Genomic DNA, 22,952 nt, shown 5'->3' on the forward strand with positions numbered 1-22,952 from the left:
TCTAACTCAGTGTTTCTGATGTGGGTCTCTTTTGACCCACGGGTCGGTAAAAGCAAATGAAAAACTCTTTGGACCAATGAAATCTTAATCGTTTTCTTAAAAGTTCATAAAATAAATAATAATAATAACTCGGGGGCCGTTAAAAACGTGTGAAAAAAATCGGCGTTCTGATGAGTTTTTTTTTTTTACAAAGTAACGTTAAAAGTTAAAAAAACAATAAATATCTACCCTTCACTTGATATCAAAGAGCTGTCACAAATATGTTATAATTTAAAGACGAATAATTATTTAAATAACGTGAGAAATTATACATTTATTAAAACATGACCGTGTCGAAAATGAAGTATAGAGGTACTTATGAATTATTTACACGAAGAGCCAAAAATATTCTGGGATATTACAATTACGGAAAAACAGAATCGTTTCATAAACGCTAATCAAGAGTAACAAAATAAAATGCACAAGAAGTTTTTCCATAGTTTAAAAACCAAAAGAAACTTCTAACGCTATCGAGACATTAACCGCTAACAGGAAAAGATTCTAACACTTGAATGAAAAAGCAAAAAAAAAAAAAAAGAGCTAGACTGAGAGAGATTTTTTTTTCGCTAGCTTTCTGTTATAACCTACGCAGCACAAGAATCATTTTTACTAAGGTTTTCACTTGTTGATTATTGATTCAAACACTTGAATGAAAAAGGGGGAAAAAAGCCAGACGGAGAAAGATTTTTTTTTTTTTTTTTTTTGCTGTTTGCGCATGCAAAGTCTGTTATATCCTACGAAGCACAAGAATCATTTTTGTTCTGGTCCTCACTTGTTGATTATTGATAATTTTAGCTGGTTATTTTGGTGATTAAATGCTGCTTATCGAGTACTCAAGAAAATAATGATAGATATTTTTGGTAGCGTTTGGAATAATGGAAATTTCACGACAGTAACAATAAACTGAACCTAAATGACAGTAACGGTAACTGAAAAGCAGTAAATGCACTTTTAAATACTTTTAACTATGTTTGAAAGCCCTAAAAGCTACAAAGTGATCAAAAGCTGTATTTACTTGTTATTTCGGATAATTAATCTTAAAAAAGTTGTGTTTTAATCCAATAGTGTACTTCATTCAATGTGAAAGACACATAGATGCAACCACCATTTGTCCGCCATATTGAAGTGGTTGAATGCATGTCTAAGACAAAAGCGCTTGCGCAGCAAGTCTTTCTGTGATTGCATGTTCTTTTGGCTCTTCTGCTCTATTTCCTGGCCAGTATTGCACCTTAGGGTACCATGCTTTCACCTTAGAGGGAATATATTCACTCGTCTGGAACCCCTAATTATAACAGTGTATAATGGTTTGCAATAATTAAATTTAGCTTATTAGTTAGTTTAAAATGTGTTTTTACGTGAAGAAGACAGTGATAAAAGTACATCAGCATCTGATAAAACAAAGAAGCTGTTACCACAGGAGCATAAACTTGCTCCTTGCTCTGAAATATTGGTCAAGAAGTAGGACTGGTACTGCCATTAATGGAGAAAATTTCAAGATTTTTTGCTTGACGTTATCCTAGTAAAACAAACCATGTTCACATGTGCCCCCTTTTCCCCTATGTACTATTCTTCATACAGTTTTCTCTAGAAATTACTAATTAGACGTTTAGTTTTAATATTTGCTATTAGAAGTCTCTCAAATCTACTGCTTCAAATAGTTGCTTAAAGATAGGATTTAGATGACCGCTACACTATTAGTCAAACTACTTTATAAGGGAATTTCAAGAAGTTCCAAAACTTGATGTTATGTTATCAACTTAAGAGGTATGATTGTAAAAAATAAAAAAATGTTAGCCACCCTTAAGCAGTTTTTAAAAAAGTGTTCCTTTTCGTAATCCACAACAAAATGTTTTACTGTTTTCTTTTTTTTCTTTGAAACTCAGCAAACGCTTGTCGTTTCCTAGATGGAGTACTCTCTGAAATTTTAACTCAAATGTATAATTTTAATAATCCTTTCAGTAGTGTAAAGCTAGTCGCTGAATTTTGGCAATAAATAATTCTTCTGGCTTCTAACTGACCTTATTTTGCTCCTACTACTGAAAATCTTAAGCTCTCTTGCAAGAATTTCCTTTTCAAACACTTAACGAATAAAAAAGCAATCCATTAGTATGATTATTAGAGGTATAAAAATCAACAAGTGTTCCATTTCATTTCTTTAGTAACACATGCCAGCATTTGCAAGTGAAATTGTAGCTTTTTATTTGGGTAACATACATCTTTCATCAAGATTGCTTTTACATTATCTCAACTAATGAATCTGAATATTATTACATTTTTGTGCATTAATTTCAAGAAGTTTCTCCGAAATGTTTTTATCGTGATCTAAAAGAAAATGTTATAACGGCTCATGACCATCAACAAAAAAGGCTTTAACGAAGTAAATTGACTCCCTTATTAAAAGGAAAAAAGCTTTTACTCTTGTCTCTGAAAAAGAAACTAAAGAATTAATTTCTTTTTAAAGAAATTTAAGTACTATTATCCAAGTTATTTAAATGCCGTTTTTCTCCTAAAGAAGAATAACTCACGCTAATGCACGTTTTGCAAAAAATATACTTGAAACTTTTTTATTCTTTTTTTTCTAATTCTCTTACAACGTTATATATCTTCAAAATGGTTGTTGTCTAAATTAATCATTAGTTTCATATTCCTTCATGTCGGAGACAATATTCACGTGAGGCATTTTCCTGTCTTGGTATAAAAACACAAATTCAATCAGAAAGATAATGTGAATCATGTTTCAAAGAAATTAATTACTTATGTGTTTCTTTTTACAGCGTACTACGTCATTTTCTTGTCATATAAAGCTGATAAACCGAGCTATTTCGATGATCCGATCCAGAGTATATTAGCCATGTTCATCATGTCCCTGTCTGAATTCGGAGACACATATGAGCAATTCCATTACACAGCCCATCAAAATATTGCCAAGGTATTTTTTTTTTTTTTTTTTTTTTGGTCGTCCGTTCTAAAAGTATTGGAGATTTTTTAAATAAAATAATAACATATTGATAAAAGTCATTGTTTATAAGAGCGCAAACTTTTACTGCATTCATAACTAACTTCCAATGAATGTTTTTATCCAAAATGTAACAGACATAAAATGATACTTTTTAATGAGCTGCTATATTAATGCTATTTTTTACATACTTTGGATTTCTCATTTAAAAAGTTTTCCCTCTTTTTTTCTCAGGGGTGCCCACAGGGGGGGGGGGGGATTATGGTGCAAGTTGGCGATATCAAAATTGGGGGGGGATTTTTATTTTTTTTATTTATTAATTAAATTTATTGATTTATTTTTAATTTAAATTATTTACTTTTTTTGTTTATATTTTATTTCATTTATTTAATTTAGTTTGTGTGTGCGTATGTTGTTAGCGTAGCACAAAACTTTTCTAATAAAATAATAAAAATAATTATAAATAAATAAATAAAAGATATTTTTTAAAAAATAAAATTTAAAAAAAAGAGTGCTAAAAAATAAAAAAGGGAAAGAGGGTTGAGAAAATTTTGGAAAGGGGGGGAGAGACGGATTTGCGCCATTGAACTTGTGGGGATATGGGCACCCCTGTTTCTTCTGGTAGCAAAATTATTAAAAAAGGTTTGCCAAATGAAAAAATTAGAAAACACCAGTCCAGAGGAAAAAAATCTGGCAAAATTTATTGTTAAATGAAACTGTAGCTAAAGTTATACATGGGTTTAGTTGACTGTGTGTATTTCAATCAGTATTCAGACCAAACATACACCGTGTTTTTATTCCAGAAAATAATCACTCAGTTACGAATGTAGCAATCAAATATTGCACTCAAAGCTCATAACTTCCTTAGTAACCAATGAAATAAATCGATACATTCGTTTGAAGATTAAAATTGTAAAGTGTAACTAATTTATGCTGCCATTTTAGAAAATACGTTGTAAAATATATTTAATTCTAAATTACATTGACATTTTTATATAATGCTTTATACCTTATTATAATGTCTGTTGAATTTACTACATTGACTCACTATTCAAATTAATTGGTTATTTTATTGATGAACTTTATGTCCGAAAACTCAGATTGTAACCTAGTGGAAAAACCTCAGTAGTCAGAAATATTTTCTCTCAGATATTTGTATAGTATTACAATAGATAGATTTTATTGAAATGAGAAAATTAAACTTGTCATTTCATAAAAATTTGCAGAAAAAAATATTTCTCGTGAGTTCACAAACCGTAGGAAAAAAGATTTTCAAACACAGAATGATATATTAAAAAAATATTTGCATTGCTATTTGTCATGAAGCGTTTTAACTTTCTTTCTTTACTTATTTTTAATTTTCATGCCGAACCTGGCACATTTTTTAAAACTTCGAATAATTTCAACACCTTTTTGAAATGAATTTTTCTCATTATTTGGCAGGTATTTTTTATAATTTACATGGCATTGGTCGCTCTTCTACTAATCAACATGCTAATCGCCATGATGGGTAAAACTTATCAAGACATTGCAGAAAGAAAAAATGAATGGATGCGACAGGTTAGTATCAAGCATCCCCACGAACTTTAAACATGAAGAAATATGGAACGGAGAATGTTCGGAATACCTATTCCTTTTATAATGTAATATCGTACCCTTTAGAAGAATAATAGCACAACTCAAAAGGTCATTCTTTTCTGATCTAAACTTTCGGGAAGCCTTGACCTATAAATTACGGAATACTTAATACTAGGAATAATAGAAAATCGCTGAGCTAAAAGTGTTTAACCTACTCATTGCTTTTGAAATTTAATTCCTTTTCTGAATTCTGAATTTTTTGTGTTGTGACAGAGTTCTTCTTGGTGTGCGATGTTTAAAGCGTTTGTGGGGGGGGGGGGGGGATTCTACCAACACGTGTAAAACAATTTGGGTTGATTTTTTCTTGAAAACTCACTACAAAATACAAAAAGTAACTTCAAAAATTTATAGTTTTTATCCTTACGTCTTGGGAAGAAATGTTTGAACGAAACTTATCTCTATAAGTAAAACAAAGAATATATGTGCGTGTGTATATTCGCTATACAGTTTTCGTTGGATCTCGACCAAATTTGGCAGGGAGATACTTGGAAAACGGGGAAGAAATATAGAAGGGGGGGGGGGTCGAACGCCAAAAAAAAAAAAAACATTCAATTATTCAAACCATTATTTTAGGGCCCGAAAATGGCATTAAATGTCTCTACCCGAAATAGTTCCATCAGTTCCAGCTTCGGGCCATTCGAAAGCCCACGAAAAATACCCCTGAAATTGATTTAATTCGTTTGAATTTCAAAAAGAGTCAAGGCCTTAAAAACACTGGGGGGAAATTTAAAAGCGTTTTAAAGCCTAATGGAACAGAATTAAGCAATTCAGAAGGTTGGCCCTTTTTTTTCTGGGCAGTGTTTTTGTTTTGAGATTAAAATATCCCCTTTTGATCAAATATCACCTTTCTTTTTTTTTTTTTTTGTACTGCCAGCAGATGATAATCAGGAAGGCTATTTAATTTATTTGGAAATTTTTGATTTGCCGTTTTCTTTCTATAAGATTGATTATTTTAACGGTAAATTTTAGTATTTTTTCATTAATTGAAGCCTGATTGTTGAACATGCATCACTTGACATAACTTTTATTTTAGAGTTAGAACTTGCAAAGCCGGGCAACGCAGCTAGTAGATATTTATAGATCATAATAATAATATCATTATGATCCGTTTATAGTCATTTAGTTGAAATGGAGCAGCAATTAAATGACATTCACTTTAAGGTTTTACTACCAAAATGCAATATTTTGTTACAAAAGTTTATAGTTCGTTTGTGTCGCTGATAGTCTACAAAATAATGTCATTGCATGGCTAACTATTTAAGTATTGCTTTAAATAAATCTGGAATAGTATATCTCAACTGCTTATTTCTTTTCAGCGGATATTATTAACGTTTGATGTTACTTTTGGTTATTTTAAATCTTTTATGAAGGACCATCTTATATTTTGTTGTTTTGTACAAAATATTGTTACATTGCATTCCACTACACTGTCCACACATAGACGTGTAATCAAACCCAGCGTTACAACAGCTACAGTTTGTGACACACAATGTTTCGTAATTGCAAGATATTAGTGGAAGAAGTTCACTTGGAGCAGGGATAATTATCATGGGCTTAGGAATCAGTCTGTTGCTTGAAGTATATTGCAACGCCATTCTTCTGCTGGAAGTTTAAAACTTAACCAAGTTTGAATAAAAGTTTGTGTGTAAGCAAGTAATTGCAAAAATGTCTCTTAAGTCAACTTTTGATTTAGCAACTTCAGACGCCACTCGCCTACATCTTTTTAGGGTTTACCACTGGATTCAAACTTGATTAGGTTTTAAATTTCCCCCAAAAGAGTAGGGCTGGCTAAGCTCATAATGATTACCTCTGCTTCAAGTGAACTTCTCCAATTAATATCTTGCAATTGTAAAACATTTTGTGTTACAAATAGTATCTGTCGTAAAGCTTTGTTCAATTGCACATCTGTGTGGGGACACTGTAGTGGAATGCACTGTAACAATATTTCGGACCAAACCAACGAGATGTTAGAAGTTGACCCCTTATAAAAGACTAAAAAATAATAACCAAAAGTAATATCAAACGTTAATATTATCCGCTGTGAGAAAATAATCAGTTAAAATACACTATTCCTGATTTAGTTAAGGCAAGACTTAAATAGCCAAGCATTGATATAATTTTGTAGACTATTGGCGACACAAATGAACTATAAACTTTTGTCACAAAAAATTGCCTTATGATAGAAAAAACTCAAAGTGAACATCATTACTTTGTTGCTCCATTTCAACTAAATGATTATTATTATGTTATTATCTATAAGTTTTGTTCAAACATTTCTTCCCAAGACGTAATGATAAAAAGCTATAATTTGTTGATGTTACTTTTTGTTTTTTGCAGTGCATTTTCTGTGTATGATTAAATTAGTCATAACTCTGTATATGATTAAGTTAGTAAACGTTGAAACTAAGCTACATAAAAAGTATGCGACATAATTTGTTACAGTGGTCTCCAACATTTTCTTCCCGAGGCCCGTATATCATACTAAAATCGTTCTCATGGGCTTGAGCACGCATAAAATTTTTCAATATTTTACTCTTTTCTAAATGAAGTGGAAAAATATGGAAAAGGAAAGAAAATTACAAATCAATAATTGTTGTTATCATTACTTGGTGCTTCTTTTGTTAAATAGAAAACTTGCATTTTCTGCAAAACAAACTTTATTTTTTTATTTCAAATCAACAAAAAACATCCTTCTACTTTCTTTTACATAGCAAGAGAATGATCTAAATATGCTGGAAAAAAAATTGATGCAGATCATAGTAGGCACTCTGGAAATATGACTTATTTAATCTCCTTATTGAAAAAGCATAAAAACCGACTTTAAATAAGGAATAGCAACACTCAACTATTCACAGAATACTTTCTGTTGTTTACACTGAAGGTGGAAAGCATTTGCTTGAAATTGATACCAAATTCGGCTTAGTTGGGCGAAAAATCAAGAAGTTAGAGAGATTTTTCTAAATTCATGCCGAAACGGCGACTCCAAAAAATGATCAAAAATTGAATTTTTGAAAAAATTCTCCAAAGCGTAATGTTTTTTCAAAAATTCTAAAAAAATTATTTTAGGCTTTTCTCATAGATATCTGTTTGTAAAAAAATAATGGACAAAATCGGAGACATGACAGTGTGACCGACTATTTAATTTGCATTTTTATAAATATACTAATAAAGAAGGGCTGAAAGTCGAAAATGTATTTTCTTAGGGTACTTCACTTGTGTGATTTGTTAAGCAAAAATTATTTTTTTAACATTTATTTATTTATTTTTACTAAAGTTTTAAGGCACGTGCAGGATACACTTTTGGGTATGAGTCATTCTCCAAAAAACGTAACTTTTGAACGCAAATATTTTTCAATTTCGAAACCTTTTGTTTTCAATGGCCCAGCTAAGTTCCAATTATTTTACTCATAAAAAAAAATTATATATATATATATATATATATATATATATATATATATATATATATATATATATATATATATTTATATATACCTTGTTCGCGGAAATAAAAAAAGGGGGAAAAACTTTTAATATTTAAAAATCGAGGCCAATTTAATATCAAAGTAGTAATTTTTTAAATGTGCAAACAATCAGCTATTTTAATGATTTGTGGGAATAAAATATTAAGCTCTCTTAAAGTGCAGCTTAATTAGAAGTTTCAAATGTATGATAAAAAGTAGTATTTAGTAAATTTGAGGATTTACTGGCAATTTAATTTTGGTTGAATGCCTATTATTGATGCATTCCCCCTCCATCATTTATTTTCACATCAGAAATAATGACATTGATAAGGTCTGTCACGGATGTGATATTCACGGAGGTGAGGAATTTTCCATTAATATAGGCCTAATAGATACTTTTTTCAGGGAATTTTTTTTCTTCTTTGCTACAATCTACACATGTTACGGATATGAAAACATGTTCACTTTTTTTTTACATTTATTTACATCCCTGAAATTAAAATTCACGGAGGTGAGAAGTCAGAATAACCACACAAAGTTTTTAAAGCAAAATCTATCTTCTTGTTTTTGGACAAAAATATCACAATTTCAACTATGGCTGAAAATAAACAATGGGGCTCCCTTGAATCATGGAAAATAAAATTCGATGTCATTACTGCCACGTGGTAATGAGGAATGGCATTTTGTGTTTAGGTAACAGAGGCGAGAATTTATTGTGTGACATGACTTCTTGTCCTACTAAAACGAACTAAAACATAATATTTAAAAATAAATATACTTAAACAATTAGTATTTGAGACACTTGTGAAAGGAATAATCAATAAATAAGTATATACTTTTAATTAAACGAGTTATTAAGCAACATAAACAGCCACACAAGGTGTGTGACATGCCACGGAGGTGAGAATTCACATGTTGTAAACGAAAAATATACTAAAATAAAAATTACTATATATTAAAAAATTGTTCGCAGGTTTATATAGATATATTTGTGATGAAATTAAAAATCACTGTTAAATGAATTGTTGCTTAAAGTTTTTACTGTAAAAGGCGTGTGACAGAAAAGTTACACTTTTTGGAGAATGACCCATATATTTATATATGTGTGAGTGTGTGTGTGTGTGTGTGTAACAAAGAAAAAAAGCACTTTGTGATTGAGATAATTGACGCTACTTCAATGATTTCTATCGAGCTAAACCTGTATCTGATCGTCAAGCTCAAACAAACCAGTTTTACGAAGGATGAAATTCATTTCTTTTATCGTTATTAAACATAAATAATCTCGACAGGAGCTTAAAACACGATCCTTTCACTAATGGCTTGTGTGTGACCCTGTAATTTAGAGTCATTCCCATCGATCTTGTTTAAGCTTAACAAATATTACCTGTACCAGAATCTTAAAAATGTGTGTGAGGATTGCACGCTGTGAGAAGAAGATTCCAATTGTTTTTACCCTTCTGAGAGCACGTGATGGCGCTCACTTTCATTCCCTTTCGGCTCTAAGCCAGAACCTGATGTCACGCTAGAAAAGAAGCTGTACAAGATCAACTAACTGCACGTAAGCTCTTAATTCGAGGAACGATGCACAACCGGATTTTGAGAGGGTCGGAAAAAGTGACACGCTTTATCTTACAGGGAAATCAAGTTCGGGTGAATGAAACGAATAGCAAATTTTCACAAAAGGGCTATTTCTGCTCAAAGTATAAATTTAAAAAAAAACTTTCTTTTGAGTTCTCTGGGTTTGTAAGCCACATTCCTTTACTTTCAGGACCATGGATCTTAAGAGCGTCTGAAAAGTTGCCCCTCTTTGCGTGCAGAGAAATAAAGTTGAGGTGAATGAAATAAAGGGTGAATTTTTAAAAAGTTTTTTTTTTTTGGCTTAGAATACAAATAAAAATCAATTTTTTGAGTTTTCTGGGTTTGTAGGTTACATTTCTTTACTTTTAAGACTTTGGATTTTAAGATAGTCTGAAAAGGTTCCCCGCTTTAAGTACAGAAAAATAAAGGTGAGGTGAATGAAATGAATGGTGAATTTTATTATTTTTTTCTCAAAATATAACTAAAAAACATTATTTTGAGTTTTCTGGGTTTGTAAGCTACATTCCTTTTCCTTTAAGACCTTGGATTTTAAGAGCGTCTGAAAAGATGCCCCGATTCACTTGCAGAGAAATAAAGTTGAGGTGAATGAAATGAATGGTGAATTTTTTAAAAGGTTTTTTTTAACTTAAAATATAACTGAAAAACATTATTTCAAGTTTTCTGGGACTGTAAGTATCATTTCCTCACTTCTCAGACCATGGATACCTAAGAGGGTCTGAAAAAGGTGCCACGATTTATCTGCAGAGAAATGAAGTCGTGGTAAATGAAATGAGTGTCGGATTTTTTAAAAAACTGCATTTACTTAAAATATCAACGGAAAAAAAATATATTTACAGTTCTCTCTGGCTTTGTAAGCTATATATATATATATATATATATATATATATATATATATATATATATATATATATATATATATATATATATATATATTTCAGACCATGGTAATGATTGTTTAGAGGCGAGCAAATATTGTAAGATAACGCTATCTTTCACTTTGTCATCGTCCTAACAAAGAATCGTTTGGAAAAAGCCGGCAGAGTGTTTGAATTAATGGTGCCGTCCAGGAGGCTAATAGCGAAAACTTGCAATCGATTTCTAATCTGTGCCGTAAGATCAAAATTTGAATGAAATTCGAGCTAAATGTGAAATATTTAAATGATTAGTTCAAAACAGACACATACAAATCTGAAAAAACATCATCATACATGAAACTAGATGATATTATGAATAGCTTTGAGTCTTTATCTTCAAACTTTTATACAGAACTCGTGTGAAATAATCTTCTCTTCGTTAACATACTTAGAAACATACTTTTGCTATAACCATCATAAGATATAAATCCAGACGTTCATCCATACTTACTATTTTATTATTTGTAAAAAAAGAAACAGAATAGATAATAAAACAGACGCAATGCGTTTTGGTTCATTAAGAAAGATTTAAAATAAAAAACTTAAAACAGTTATTTTTTATGTCTTAACTGTGGTAGAACATCGAGAATATGCAAGACATGTTTGTTTTTATACCTAATTTATGAAAGGTAAACTTAATTATGCTAGCAGAATATTTATTTATTGCATTTCATTTTCTGAACACCTCAACTTTTGAAAAAGAGTTTCTAATTAATGAAAAAAAAAAAAACACACACACACATTGTGACGTCCGATTCAGTGCTTAAAAAATACTAATCCTTCCAAAAGAATATTAGAAATGCGAAAGTGACTTTGTTATCTTTTCCACGTCTTAACTACTCAACCGATCATCATGAAATTTTGTATACACGTTGTCATGAGTGCCGAGGTGAACATAGGGTATTTGTTTAGAATAAAAGCATTCCATGATTTTTATTCCAATTTAAAAAGAAACATAAATTTGCGATTATCTCATCGAAAAGTCATTTTTGCAGCTGCACAATGTGAACTTCACCCGAAGTTCGAGGGATAGTTAGAACACCCCCAAGTTCTTCACTTTAAGATAATTCCACGTTCTAAAATGAGGCTTATCTTCATTTTTGAAGTATCGTCTGCGGTTTCTGGTCACAGAATTGAAATTAAATAAGTTGAATTTCTGATTCGTAGCTGTTGATAGTTTCGTGAAGAAAAGCAATAGGTTTAATTTTGATGCTTTTTTTCTTATTATTATTATTAATATCATACCGACTGCGCTTTTTGCCAGTTTTAGCAGCTTATGTGGCAAAATTATGATAAGTTGAGATGCGTTAGTTTTGTAAGTTTTCAAAGTTTATGAAATTTTCATAATTTAATTCATTTAATACATACTGATGTCAACGCGGAAAGATCGCGTCTAATGCTCGTTCATTTTTTTTAAATGACTGAAGTTTTGAGATTTTAAAGAAATCCAAAGAGGTCTAAATTTAAATTTTGAGTCATAAAACTTTTTTTTTCTAAAAATTGATGAAAACTTTTTAGAAAATCCTGACTGCTGAACATGCGGCACTTGACACCATTTATTCTTGAGGTAGACCGTGCAACGCCCGGATATGAAGCTAGTCATATATAATATTCCTCAAAGGTGTTTTTAACTTCCTACGAAACGCCTCATTTAAAAAAGAAAGTTTCACTGTTTTCGGAAAAAAAATAAAGGGACAATTAACTATTCGGTTTCTTTGCAGAAAGATAGATTTATTGTGTTTTTTATTGCACATTGGTTCACTGCATAGCATTCCGAAACGGAGACCGAGTAGTGCAGTTGGTTATAACGTCGTGATAATAATGCGACGGTCGTGCTACCGGAAAATATACTTTTAATGACTAATTTTCTTCAGAGGAATTCTGACCCAAATTTCGATGAATATGCAAAAAAAAAAAGAAAAGAAAAATGCACTGCAAAAGAAAAAAAGAAAGAAAAGAAAAAAACAACCTTCAAAATGCTCCTGACACGAGTCTTGCTGATTCTTATGTAGAATGACCCCCTGAATCCAAACAACACTACCGATATCCCCAAAACGTTACTTTTTGGAAATGACTCCCCATCCTCAATGGTTTTTCAGTTTTCAACAGTTTCATAGACATTTTTATTTGGAGGGGAAGAGAGCATCATAGTAATCATTAAAATTCTTCTGAGGGGGTAAAGAGGTGCAAAGTTTAAAAGCATGAACATGTGGAGCAAGTTGGGAAATTCATAACGTATTCCCTCCTAAAATATTTTTTAAATCGTCAAAACCAACCCTTTTTTTCCTACGGATTTATTTTACATTTTTTAAAAATATTTTTTAAACTTATTTTTCGGCAAAAAATCAGGTTATCTGATCACTTCTATGATGCTCATGTCCGAAACAATTTTCACATTGTAGGCTAAATTGTTGGGAGCATAGTCAGAGTCGCATTACAGCTCTTCAGAAAAGAACCCTCTCGTATCATTTAACTTACGTATAATGTAGCATGCACATAATTTTATTTTTTTGGATACATTGCCCCCATTGTTTATCATTTCTTAAAAAAGTGAAAAATAAGGGGGGCAGTGCATTCTCAGAAAGATAAATATGCATTAGATGCTATATTATAAGCATACTTAAGTTTTTATCTGAATTATATCTGTGAAGTTAAGTTGAATAATACGGGAAGGCTTTTTACCGAAGTTATGCGATGCTCCCAGCATTTTTTTTTTTCTTTTCAAATTTTTTTGTACAACAGGGAAAACATTTTTGACATGAGAGAAGGGAGACCAATACTCTGATTTTACGCCGAAAAATAAGTGAAAAAATTGCAAAACAAACTCATAGAAAAAAATAGATCGGTATGGATGATTTCAGATATTTTAGTAATGTAGGTAACAAAAAATACTAACTTTGCGTCATTCTGTATTAGAAGTGTGGTGAGAGATAAGGTTTACATTTTTCATTATTTACGACAACAGAGCGATTTAAAGAAAACAACAATAAGTAGAGAAGTTCATTTTTTAAGCTCGAAATTTCACATTACACATATAACAAAATGTTTATGATAATGTATGTTTTCAGTTTACCTATAAAGATCCGTGCCCTGTTGACAACACATTAAGGAATTTTTTCTAACTTTATATTATCAGCGTATAAGTGTAAAGTTCCGCAAGAAAAACATTGTGCTTTTTTAACCTTGATGAAACAGTTGAACTACTTCTATAACTAATGTGGTCAAAATACTTTTGCAGACAATTGCGTAGTGTAATAACGCGCTTAAATGTGTTTTGCTGAAACTAGTAAATGAATAAATAATTATTCATAATTACAGACATTACGAAAACCATATTTTTTAAATGAAAAACACAAGTTATTTTTTTAACAATGTATTTCATAAAAAGACCAATTATTGGATTTGTATAGTTTACAACTAAATACGCAAACAGCAGTAAGTTTCCTTTTTTAGACTAAACGAGTTGTGTGTTTATACATAATTCATTGTAAGAAAACGTACCAACAATAACTATTCCAGCGACTCCAATAATATTCTCTGTGAATTAAAAAACATATTTTTCAATTTGGGGGAGGAATATTCCCACGTGTGATGTAGAAAGAGCCTTGTCTAGTCGCGTCGGGCTCTTAACTCTGATGACATGTTCTAGCTTCACGTTAATTCTTCCTTATTTTTTAATTTCTTCATTTATTGCAGTTTTCGATATGAAAGCGTGAATCGGTCTGTATTTGTGTGGGAATCTGAATATTAGTGTGTATAAATGTTCGTACGCCTGTGTGTATTGAATGTGTATGTTTACATCTCCTGTAGGAATTCCTGTCTCTGTAAAACTATTAATTTTCAAACTTTTTCAATTTTCAGATTTTCAATCAATAGCTGCTATGTGCCATCATAAATATTTTTAGTCTTCAATACACGAAAACTGTGACATTTTATGCTCCAAAAAATCCAACTAACCCGTTACTTATTATTATTATACTATATCATGTGTCGTAGAGCTTCTCGCATACTGTCTTAACATAATGTTCTTCGCTGCTTCTTCCAAAATTTTCAACATAAATGCTTTTTATGTTTCGTACGCCGGACCTCTTTGTAGTGTTGTATACTTTTATGCACCACGAAAAATAAAGCGGAAAAAAATGTTTTACAAGCAAAAAACATTGAAAGTCTTCACACGTAATGCGCATTAACTCAGGCTGAATTTTATCAGTACATACATATGAATGAAAAGTACAAAAACTGATGTATCTGATCGAAAGTGGCTTGTTATACTCTTCTATATATTTTAATGAACCCCCATTTAATGATAAAAATATTGCTTACAACAGAGAAACCTAGATGATAAAAATGCATTGCTTTGTGCAGCTTTTCAACTTCGTAATACCTAATAACTAGATGCCAATTTTAAGCTGTCTCTCTGTAGAAAATGTCATAAAATATATTGAATCGCACTTTTCATAGAAAAATTCATAGAACGAAGCAAGCTATCTTTCTTTTTCTTTTATTGAGATGGTCATTCCTAAAAATCAAAATTGATAGCGACAAATTTTAAATGTCACATTTCCTGCAATGCATTGTTTTTAATTATTCTTTGTTTCATTTTAATATGATTTTCTGAATTTACAACAGATACAATGTGGAACCAAATAACAGATAAGCTAATATTGCCCTCTGCGTTGATAGCATATTTGTGTAGTGATAGCGAATCACCAAAAGGTTTTCTTCGACTTTTAATTTTATTTCGTTAGACACAGTACTGTAGAAAATGAATTCGCCTTATTTATTATTTTTTGTTCATTATATTTTCTTTTGTTATCATTTTCTTCATGAAGAAATACGTTTCTTAGCAAATTCATTTATATACAAACTTTTCCTTTCTCTCACAAACTCTTTCTTTCTGTTTTAAAAGAGGAGGATGTTTTTGCTTTAAAATACAAACTTATGTGTGTGGTATTTAAGATAAAATTAATTTTTTTCTGCTTTTGATTATTTACTTTTCAATGCCTTTATAAAAGATATTTTAAATTGAGAGATTTTTACTCGCAATATAACGGTTGTGAGACCCTATTAAGTCCAATGTTCGTGAGCCTTGCAATTTGAATACGTTCATTTGCATGATTATAAAGAATTTCTTTGCACATCATCCTTATTGAGTATACGCGTCATACATCGTTAACTTTCAATTTCATCGGTATTGTATACGTGGGCAACAATGGGTTTATGCCTAACTGTACTGTTGTTTCGAAGTGAATACAAAAAGTAGGAGTTCAAGAGTTCGGGAAACAAGTATTTTTGATTTTATTTTTTTTTTCTTCATTGAATCTTCAGCTAAAAACTAGTACAATTACTGTTGTTCAGGATGATTTCGAGCCATAATTTCTTTATTTCAAAATGTTCCTTCATATTATTATTAGTATTTACATGCTAACTTCTTGTCATGATGCCGAATATTCGGAAAGAGCATTTATACAACTTCAAAAAAAAAAAAAACTTGGAAGTTATTTCTAAATTATTAAATTATGTAACTAGATGTGTTCAATACTGCCAACTTTTTCTTTCCTTAGTGAAATAAAGAGTAGAAAACTTTTTTCATGACCGTACCGTAAGAGGCAGCCCTGGGCCTTCTAGGTTTTTATCATTTATTTTCCTTACAGTCGAAATTCTAAACATTTTGAATTGACCCAAAGTAAACCGGCACGGTTCGAAGTTACTCTATCTGATGCAATTTGTAGTTCATTGACCTTCTTGTAGCATTATATCACCAAAATTTAAAGTGAGCAGCTCGAAACTATTAAGATTTTGCTTTTAAGCAGTAACTTAATCTCAAACGATGTCAGAAAAATTTTCTGTTCTACGACAACAGGTTAAGAATTTAAAACTCCTTTTTTTTTTAATTGCTTTGTACTGTCTTATCATCCTCTATTTAATTTTTCTCCCAACCCTCAAATCTCGTTATTTGCTCAAAAAAAAAAAGCAAATCACGAGAAGAAAATTTGGAGCATAAAAACACATCTTACTCTATGTTAAAAACATAAATAAAAACAGAAACTGCACTCCACACATTCTCAAGCAGTTATTTAAGTTTATCTCCAGATGTTAGTCACTTATTTGATATTTCTTCAGAAGTTTCAGAAAAAAAAACTTTCTTTGCTTTGTTTATTTCCTTTATCTAATCCATTTTCCGGGTTACGTGATACAAACAATAACTTCGTAGTACTTTTATCAGGGAGGATCGTTAAAACGTAGTTAGAGGATAAAAGCCTTTACTTCTCCTTTTATTTCTTTCAAATAAACAAGGCAATCAGTGTGAGCAAATGTGAAATTTCTTTAACCATTTCGGGACCGAATTTTATTCTTCTTTTGGTTATTTTGTATCTTAATTCAACTCATAGCACCATCTTCAAAAGACTTAAATCTAATTTAATCAAATTCAGACATGAGACATTTAGTATAAAAACTAGATCAATCCTTTTTTTTAAATCTTGCAGGAGTGACAAAAAACATTTTACGCCTACTTAACTTTTCTAAAAACTGTTTTTCGTTTGAGTAACATCTGGTGTACTTCATTTTTATTTTCTTTTTGAAATTAGCAATACAGTGGAGTCTCGACCTACGCGAGGGATATATTTCAACATCCCTCCCGTAAATCGAAATTTCGCGTTGTGACAAAGATAAATATATGAAGCAGTGAGAAGCAAAGAGATGTAAGTGATAAAATTAAAAATGTGGAGATAATCAGTACAAATGGCAGAAGATTCATCTTTTAAGGCAAGACATCGTGCTAGTAGCTCTGATGGGTACTGTTATGCAGCATGATTTAGAAAAAAATTTCAAGAAAAGCTTGCCTAGGATCTGATCTTTAACCGCGTTATTTTAGACGCTTGTAAACAAGCCTCAATCTGTCTTAAATCATCCCTTAATCATATATAACTATCAAGAACTCCATTCATACTCTTTATTAAAAAAAATCTACTTTATTCAGCGTAAAATACTGTTATGGTGCACAAAATCAAACAATCAAGGGAAAAGAGACATAAAAATACAAAATTGTACGTACGGTATTTAATAATATAATAAATCGCAGCACTATAGTACTTCTGTACATTACACAGAGCAAAAATGATTATAACTGAAAAAGTTAATGTTTTCCTGAATATCAAGGATATTTACTTCTTTTTTTTTTCTAAATTGAAATAAACTGCCTCTTCCCTTAATGTTAGATGAAGCAGAGCGTTTTGGTGCCATTACATTAAATTACACATGTAGAATGATTATTCATGCACACTTAACAAAGGGACGTTTAGACTAGACGTACGGTAGGAATTTCCGCCTTCAGTATGTCGCATGGAAGAAAATGCACTCACGAAGCCAATATTTAGTAGCCAATAACGAAACCGATACTGAAGCCTCGCGCTTTGCTTCAGAAGAATCTCGCGTTACGGGCGATGAATTCGCGTTAATTTCGAGATACGTTAATCGTGAAAAGCTAGCACTAGATCCATTTCGCGTAACTTGAACCACGTAAGAAGTGCACAATATGACGAGATACATATTTCATTTAAGAAACAGAAAAACATTTTTCAGTTTGCGAGATACTGAAGATAGATAAAAGCTACTTTACTTTCGCTTCACAAATTGAAGAGCATGTAAAAATAATACCTAAATTACAAAAAAAGTACATTTATTAAGAAAAAAATTCTCGAAAAAAAAACATAGATGGAGACTACAAGCCAACTGCGACAATAATAAACAGTAATTAATAATGACGCAATCTAAATTTCTAAATTATAATGAATCAATAAGGCTCCTCGCACTTTAACACTTTTTTTCCCCTGCATTTAGCTTAAAAAGAATAAAGCAGTCTAAAGTTCATTAAGTTTATTTATTCTGAAAAAGAAAACAATAAACAGGATAAATTATACTTTTTTATTCATTATATCGTCGTCTCAAAATAACAGTAAGATAGCTTAGAGTGTTATATCTGGGATTAGATATCTTATTGTTGTTCTGAGGCGACGATATGTGGCCATTCCACGGAAAAGCAGAAATTTTGTCTAGCACGTGACAGTTCTATATTTCATTTTTAAAGGTACAATAAAGAGAGGCGCCCGAGATTAAATTTTTGAGAAGGCGGAAATTCTCAATTTAACCAATAGAACTCCAAATTTCGCCGAATGATGCTTATTTTGCCGAATAGAGCTCAAAGTTTTGGCGAATGATGCTTATTTTGCCGAATCGCCAGACAAAATTTGTCAAAAAAGGGACCAAATATTTGCCAAATATTTTGGAAGGACACAGTGACATTCCACATAGGAGCCCCTGGCAATAAACAAGTTATTTTTTTCTAAAGAATCACATATGAAAATGCTTCTCATTCAGCCCTAAATAATTTGTATGTGTGTAGAAATGTTCTCACATTTTTACCCAACTGTCCCACATGTGACGAGGGGAAACGGGGAAACACCCTGTTACGTAAAAAGGATGGAAAAGCACACGTTTTTTTCTTCTTTAAAAAATATTAACACTTAATTTCTTCTTATTGAAAATCTTTTCAGTGGGCTCGAATCGTGCTTGTTGTTGAACGAGGAGTGCCACCAAATATTTGCATGGAACAACAACAGAATTATTCTCAACCTATGGCAGATGGAAGAAGAGCTCTTGTTCTGAGGCTTGAGCACAATGTAAGGCTTTTTATTCAAAAATACAAATTTTCTCATTAATTTTTCTAATAAAAAAAAATGAGCTCAAAAACTAACAGTTCTCAAAATTTCTAGCCTATAACAAACAGCCTTGCCATTTTGACTCATTTGGTAACGATTTAAAAATATGTTTCCCTTCTCTCGATTAAAAAATATGTTCTTATTCATTCCTTCTTTATGAACTTTATGAGTTTTCGTACAAAACGATTGTTTTTTAAATTGCAACTCTGATAAAAACAATAAAGTGGATTAAATTACTTTTAGAAAAAAATTTAAGGCACATAAAACAAAATAAAATGGAAATAAGTGAAAAGTTTAGAATAAAACTATTAAAATTAAGAAAACAAACTTCAGTACCAATTGAAACTGCGAAGTTAAACCTAGGATTCTAGAAAAAAAATCTGTGACGGCGTTCAAGGTAAGTAAAGAAATATATTATAAAGAAATATTATATTCCAATACAAAGTTCTTCAACCTGAATTTTATGGAACCCTTTGGTTTTCTGGAACTTTGACTGAAGTTCCGGAAGTAATCACAGTTTTCCTAATCTAAGCGCCAAAATTTTAAAAAACTTTTATTTTTGTAAAAGATTGAATTCTGAAAGGCGATTTTCATGTAAAATTAAACATAGATACAATTATTCTTGACGAAAAAATACTTTTCAATGAAAAGTAGTCAAAACCAAGTCACTAAGCAAATGATTGTCATTAATTTGTAAATCAGAGTAGGATAAAGGTTTAATATCCCATTTTTCTTCTCTTTGATCAAGAGAACCTCTCGTTTCAAGAAAACAGAAAGTTCAAATAATTCCTCAAATAAGTGATACCCCTACTCTCCAGCACAAGAATTGCATATACGATTTTCTCATAGTGTGAAAATTCAAATAAACGGATGAGCAATTATACTTTCAAGTGTAAAGTCAAACGTTTGGCCAGTTTCCGAATTAACCGGCCACTTCGCGAAGAAGTGGAAAATTCCATGCGAAATTCACTGTAAAAAAAATGTGTAAGGTTACCAATATTAATGAGGTAATGTTTCACGAATTCTGAAGTGTGTAGCATCATTGTTTTAAAAAATCAAATTCTTGGAGGAACTTTGGACTATGGTTTCACTAGAATTCAACGCGCATGCGAAAAGACAAGAATCGGCGCAGAGTAGGTAAACTCTTATTAGCGAAACGGAACCTGTCCTTGGTGGCCGAGTGGTAAAAGCTTGATAAATCGTTCAAGAAAGTCAGATGAAAGCTTAATTTTTGCTTATGTGCAACCTTTCAAGCACACTGTAAGCATACAAAAAATTCTGGTGTAACCTTACGCAGAAATTAGTGAGGCGATACGCTATAGTTACATTATCATGGTGTAACCTTCCGCAAGCGATGTGTAACTTTACACGAGTTATATTACTCCAGAGCAGTGGAGGCAGCTAAGCTGACACCGATTTTATGGGGAGTAAGGTTACACAAAAATTTTTAAATAAATTTTCAAATAAAAAAACAATTAAAAGGAGTAATAATACTTTGAAACAAAGTGATCAGTAATCAAAAATTAAATCGAGACAACTCAAGATGTGTAAATAAGTTTCCCTAACTTGGAAATTGAATAGTTACAAAAGTATTGAAAAAATATGAGAAAAGTTCCAAAATGTGGACCCAAGTATCCCGCATTTACGGTATCTTTAACATGAAATCAAAACACTCAAAGTAAATTATTTTTGTTTCATTTTATGAGTACGCCAAGGAAGAGGATGCGATGTAAAAAAAATTAAATAAAAAGCGGGTTGTGAATACTAAAAAGTTGAGAACCGATGCATTATTGATATTCAGTTTGTAAAGCATTTTCTCAAACTGCATTCAAACTTTTTAAAAAAATTTGACAAAATATTTAATATTTTACTTTTGGAAGCCCAGTTTGACTCTTGTTGCTATTTTAAGAAATTTAAAAGATTTTCTTTAAAGGTTGACTGTTATGTTGAAAAAATGATATAAAATGATGTAGCAAGTAAAAGCAAGTTATTTATTGCATTTTTATTAATATTTTTAGGAGGATGAAAAAGAAGAACTTAGATGCATTGCAGAGATGCGGACATCAAATTTTGAAAACAAAGCTCGACGGAAAAAAAATCAGAAGAAAGGCATACAAACAGATAAAATGAGAAAGTAAAATAAGAAATACAGAACCCCATTTTTCCTGAAAAGAAGATCAATTAAAAAGACAATCATCGATTGCATATCTGTTCCATATTGGAAATGACAGAACAATAAACACCTTTTGAACCTAAACTTCATAGCTGAAATATGTAATTAGAATAGAAGTATTTATACCTAATGAAAATAAATAGCTTTTAGCAATGCTAAGAACTTTCAATCAATAGAAAATAAATAGTTGGGTTTCAAATAATTATTACTCTGATTCTTAACTTGTTTTCATCGCATACTTTACTGCGGAAGGTTTTTCTTTCGGCTTGCAGGTTTAGCTCAAGACTAGTACTTTCTTATTTTAACTATCATATTTAAAAATTATCAATCATAATTATCAATCGATGAAGGAGACAATTTTTAATCCAGCGTATTTTCACTTTCTTCTTCAAAATTTTAAATAAATTGTTATTTTACCAGTCCAGTTTAGTAAATAAAATGAATTATTCGTTTCAAAAAACATTCTACAAACACCCCAAATGTGCTCTACCCTTATTCAATATGGTGAAAAACGTGGACTCTTCTTCTTTATAGTGTGGTAGTATTTTGAAGATTTCCAGATGCAAAGATTAAATAACATTATTTTCCCTCAGTAACGGACGTATCTTGTGAGATACGTCCGTTACTGAGCTAAACAAGATTTTGTTTCTTCTGAAAACGTTCATAATTTAACTGCGTAATATAGGAGTAGAGTCCATGTTCTTCATAAGATTCATGCAATGAAACAAGGATCTAACACTATGCAATAAATAAATACCTTTGTGCCGAGGAATAATAGGAAATATCCAACGTACAAATAAACAGATTACAGAATACACGTATTTCGGGGTTTCAAGGAACCTCTTTTTCAATTCAAAGGTGTGAGCTTCTAGGTGTAAAGACACCCAGTAAAAGCAATGAAAATGGACAGCAGGCAGCTTAAATATAAAAATAAGCAATTAACAAAAGCAAAACAAGACAAAATGGAACTCAAAGTAAAAATTTTTTGCATGATTCCCTCCCAGAGAAAACCGTTAAGCAATAAATTTCTGTAAAAAGACCCATAAAATACATTTTGCTGTCAAAATGAAACTACTTATTAATAAATTAGCAATAAATTTATGTTCAAAAAATTTTTTTGCTAGGAATCAACTGCCACATTTAGCGAAAGGAAGAATAAACATAATTCAGGAAAACAGAAAGAAGTTGAAAAACAACAAAAGGTAAACAAGTACAAAATAAAACATGAAAAGGAAACGTAAAGACAGAAAAAAGTACCAAAGAAAGACATTACAATAACCACCTACAACACAACGGAGAAAAAATATGAGATCAAAGATGGCGAAAAAAATACTACCAATTAATGAATGAATGCCACACTGCAGAAAAATACGGAATAGCTTTAAGATCGTTAACTAGATTAGAACGATTTTCTTCAGACTGTGGAAAGACTCCCAAAAATCAAGATCTGAT

At 31.1% G+C, this 22,952-nt stretch overlaps 1 protein-coding gene across 1 annotated transcript in view; it reads left to right on the forward strand.

Moving 5' to 3' along the window:
- LOC129218356 (transient receptor potential cation channel subfamily V member 5-like) overlaps nucleotides 1–21,593 on the forward strand; it is a 119,080-nt gene extending 97,487 nt beyond the window's left edge. The window contains 4 exon segments of the mRNA XM_054852599.1: nucleotides 2,814–2,968; nucleotides 4,439–4,555; nucleotides 19,163–19,288; nucleotides 21,346–21,593. Coding sequence (XP_054708574.1) covers nucleotides 2,814–2,968; nucleotides 4,439–4,555; nucleotides 19,163–19,288; nucleotides 21,346–21,465 — 518 coding nt within the window. The 3' untranslated portion in view covers nucleotides 21,466–21,593.
- The last annotated feature ends 1,359 nt before the right edge of the window (nucleotides 21,594–22,952 follow it).

This window comes from Uloborus diversus, chromosome 3 (assembly GCF_026930045.1).
Source record: "Uloborus diversus isolate 005 chromosome 3, Udiv.v.3.1, whole genome shotgun sequence".
NCBI classification, from domain to species: domain Eukaryota; kingdom Metazoa; phylum Arthropoda; class Arachnida; order Araneae; family Uloboridae; genus Uloborus; species Uloborus diversus.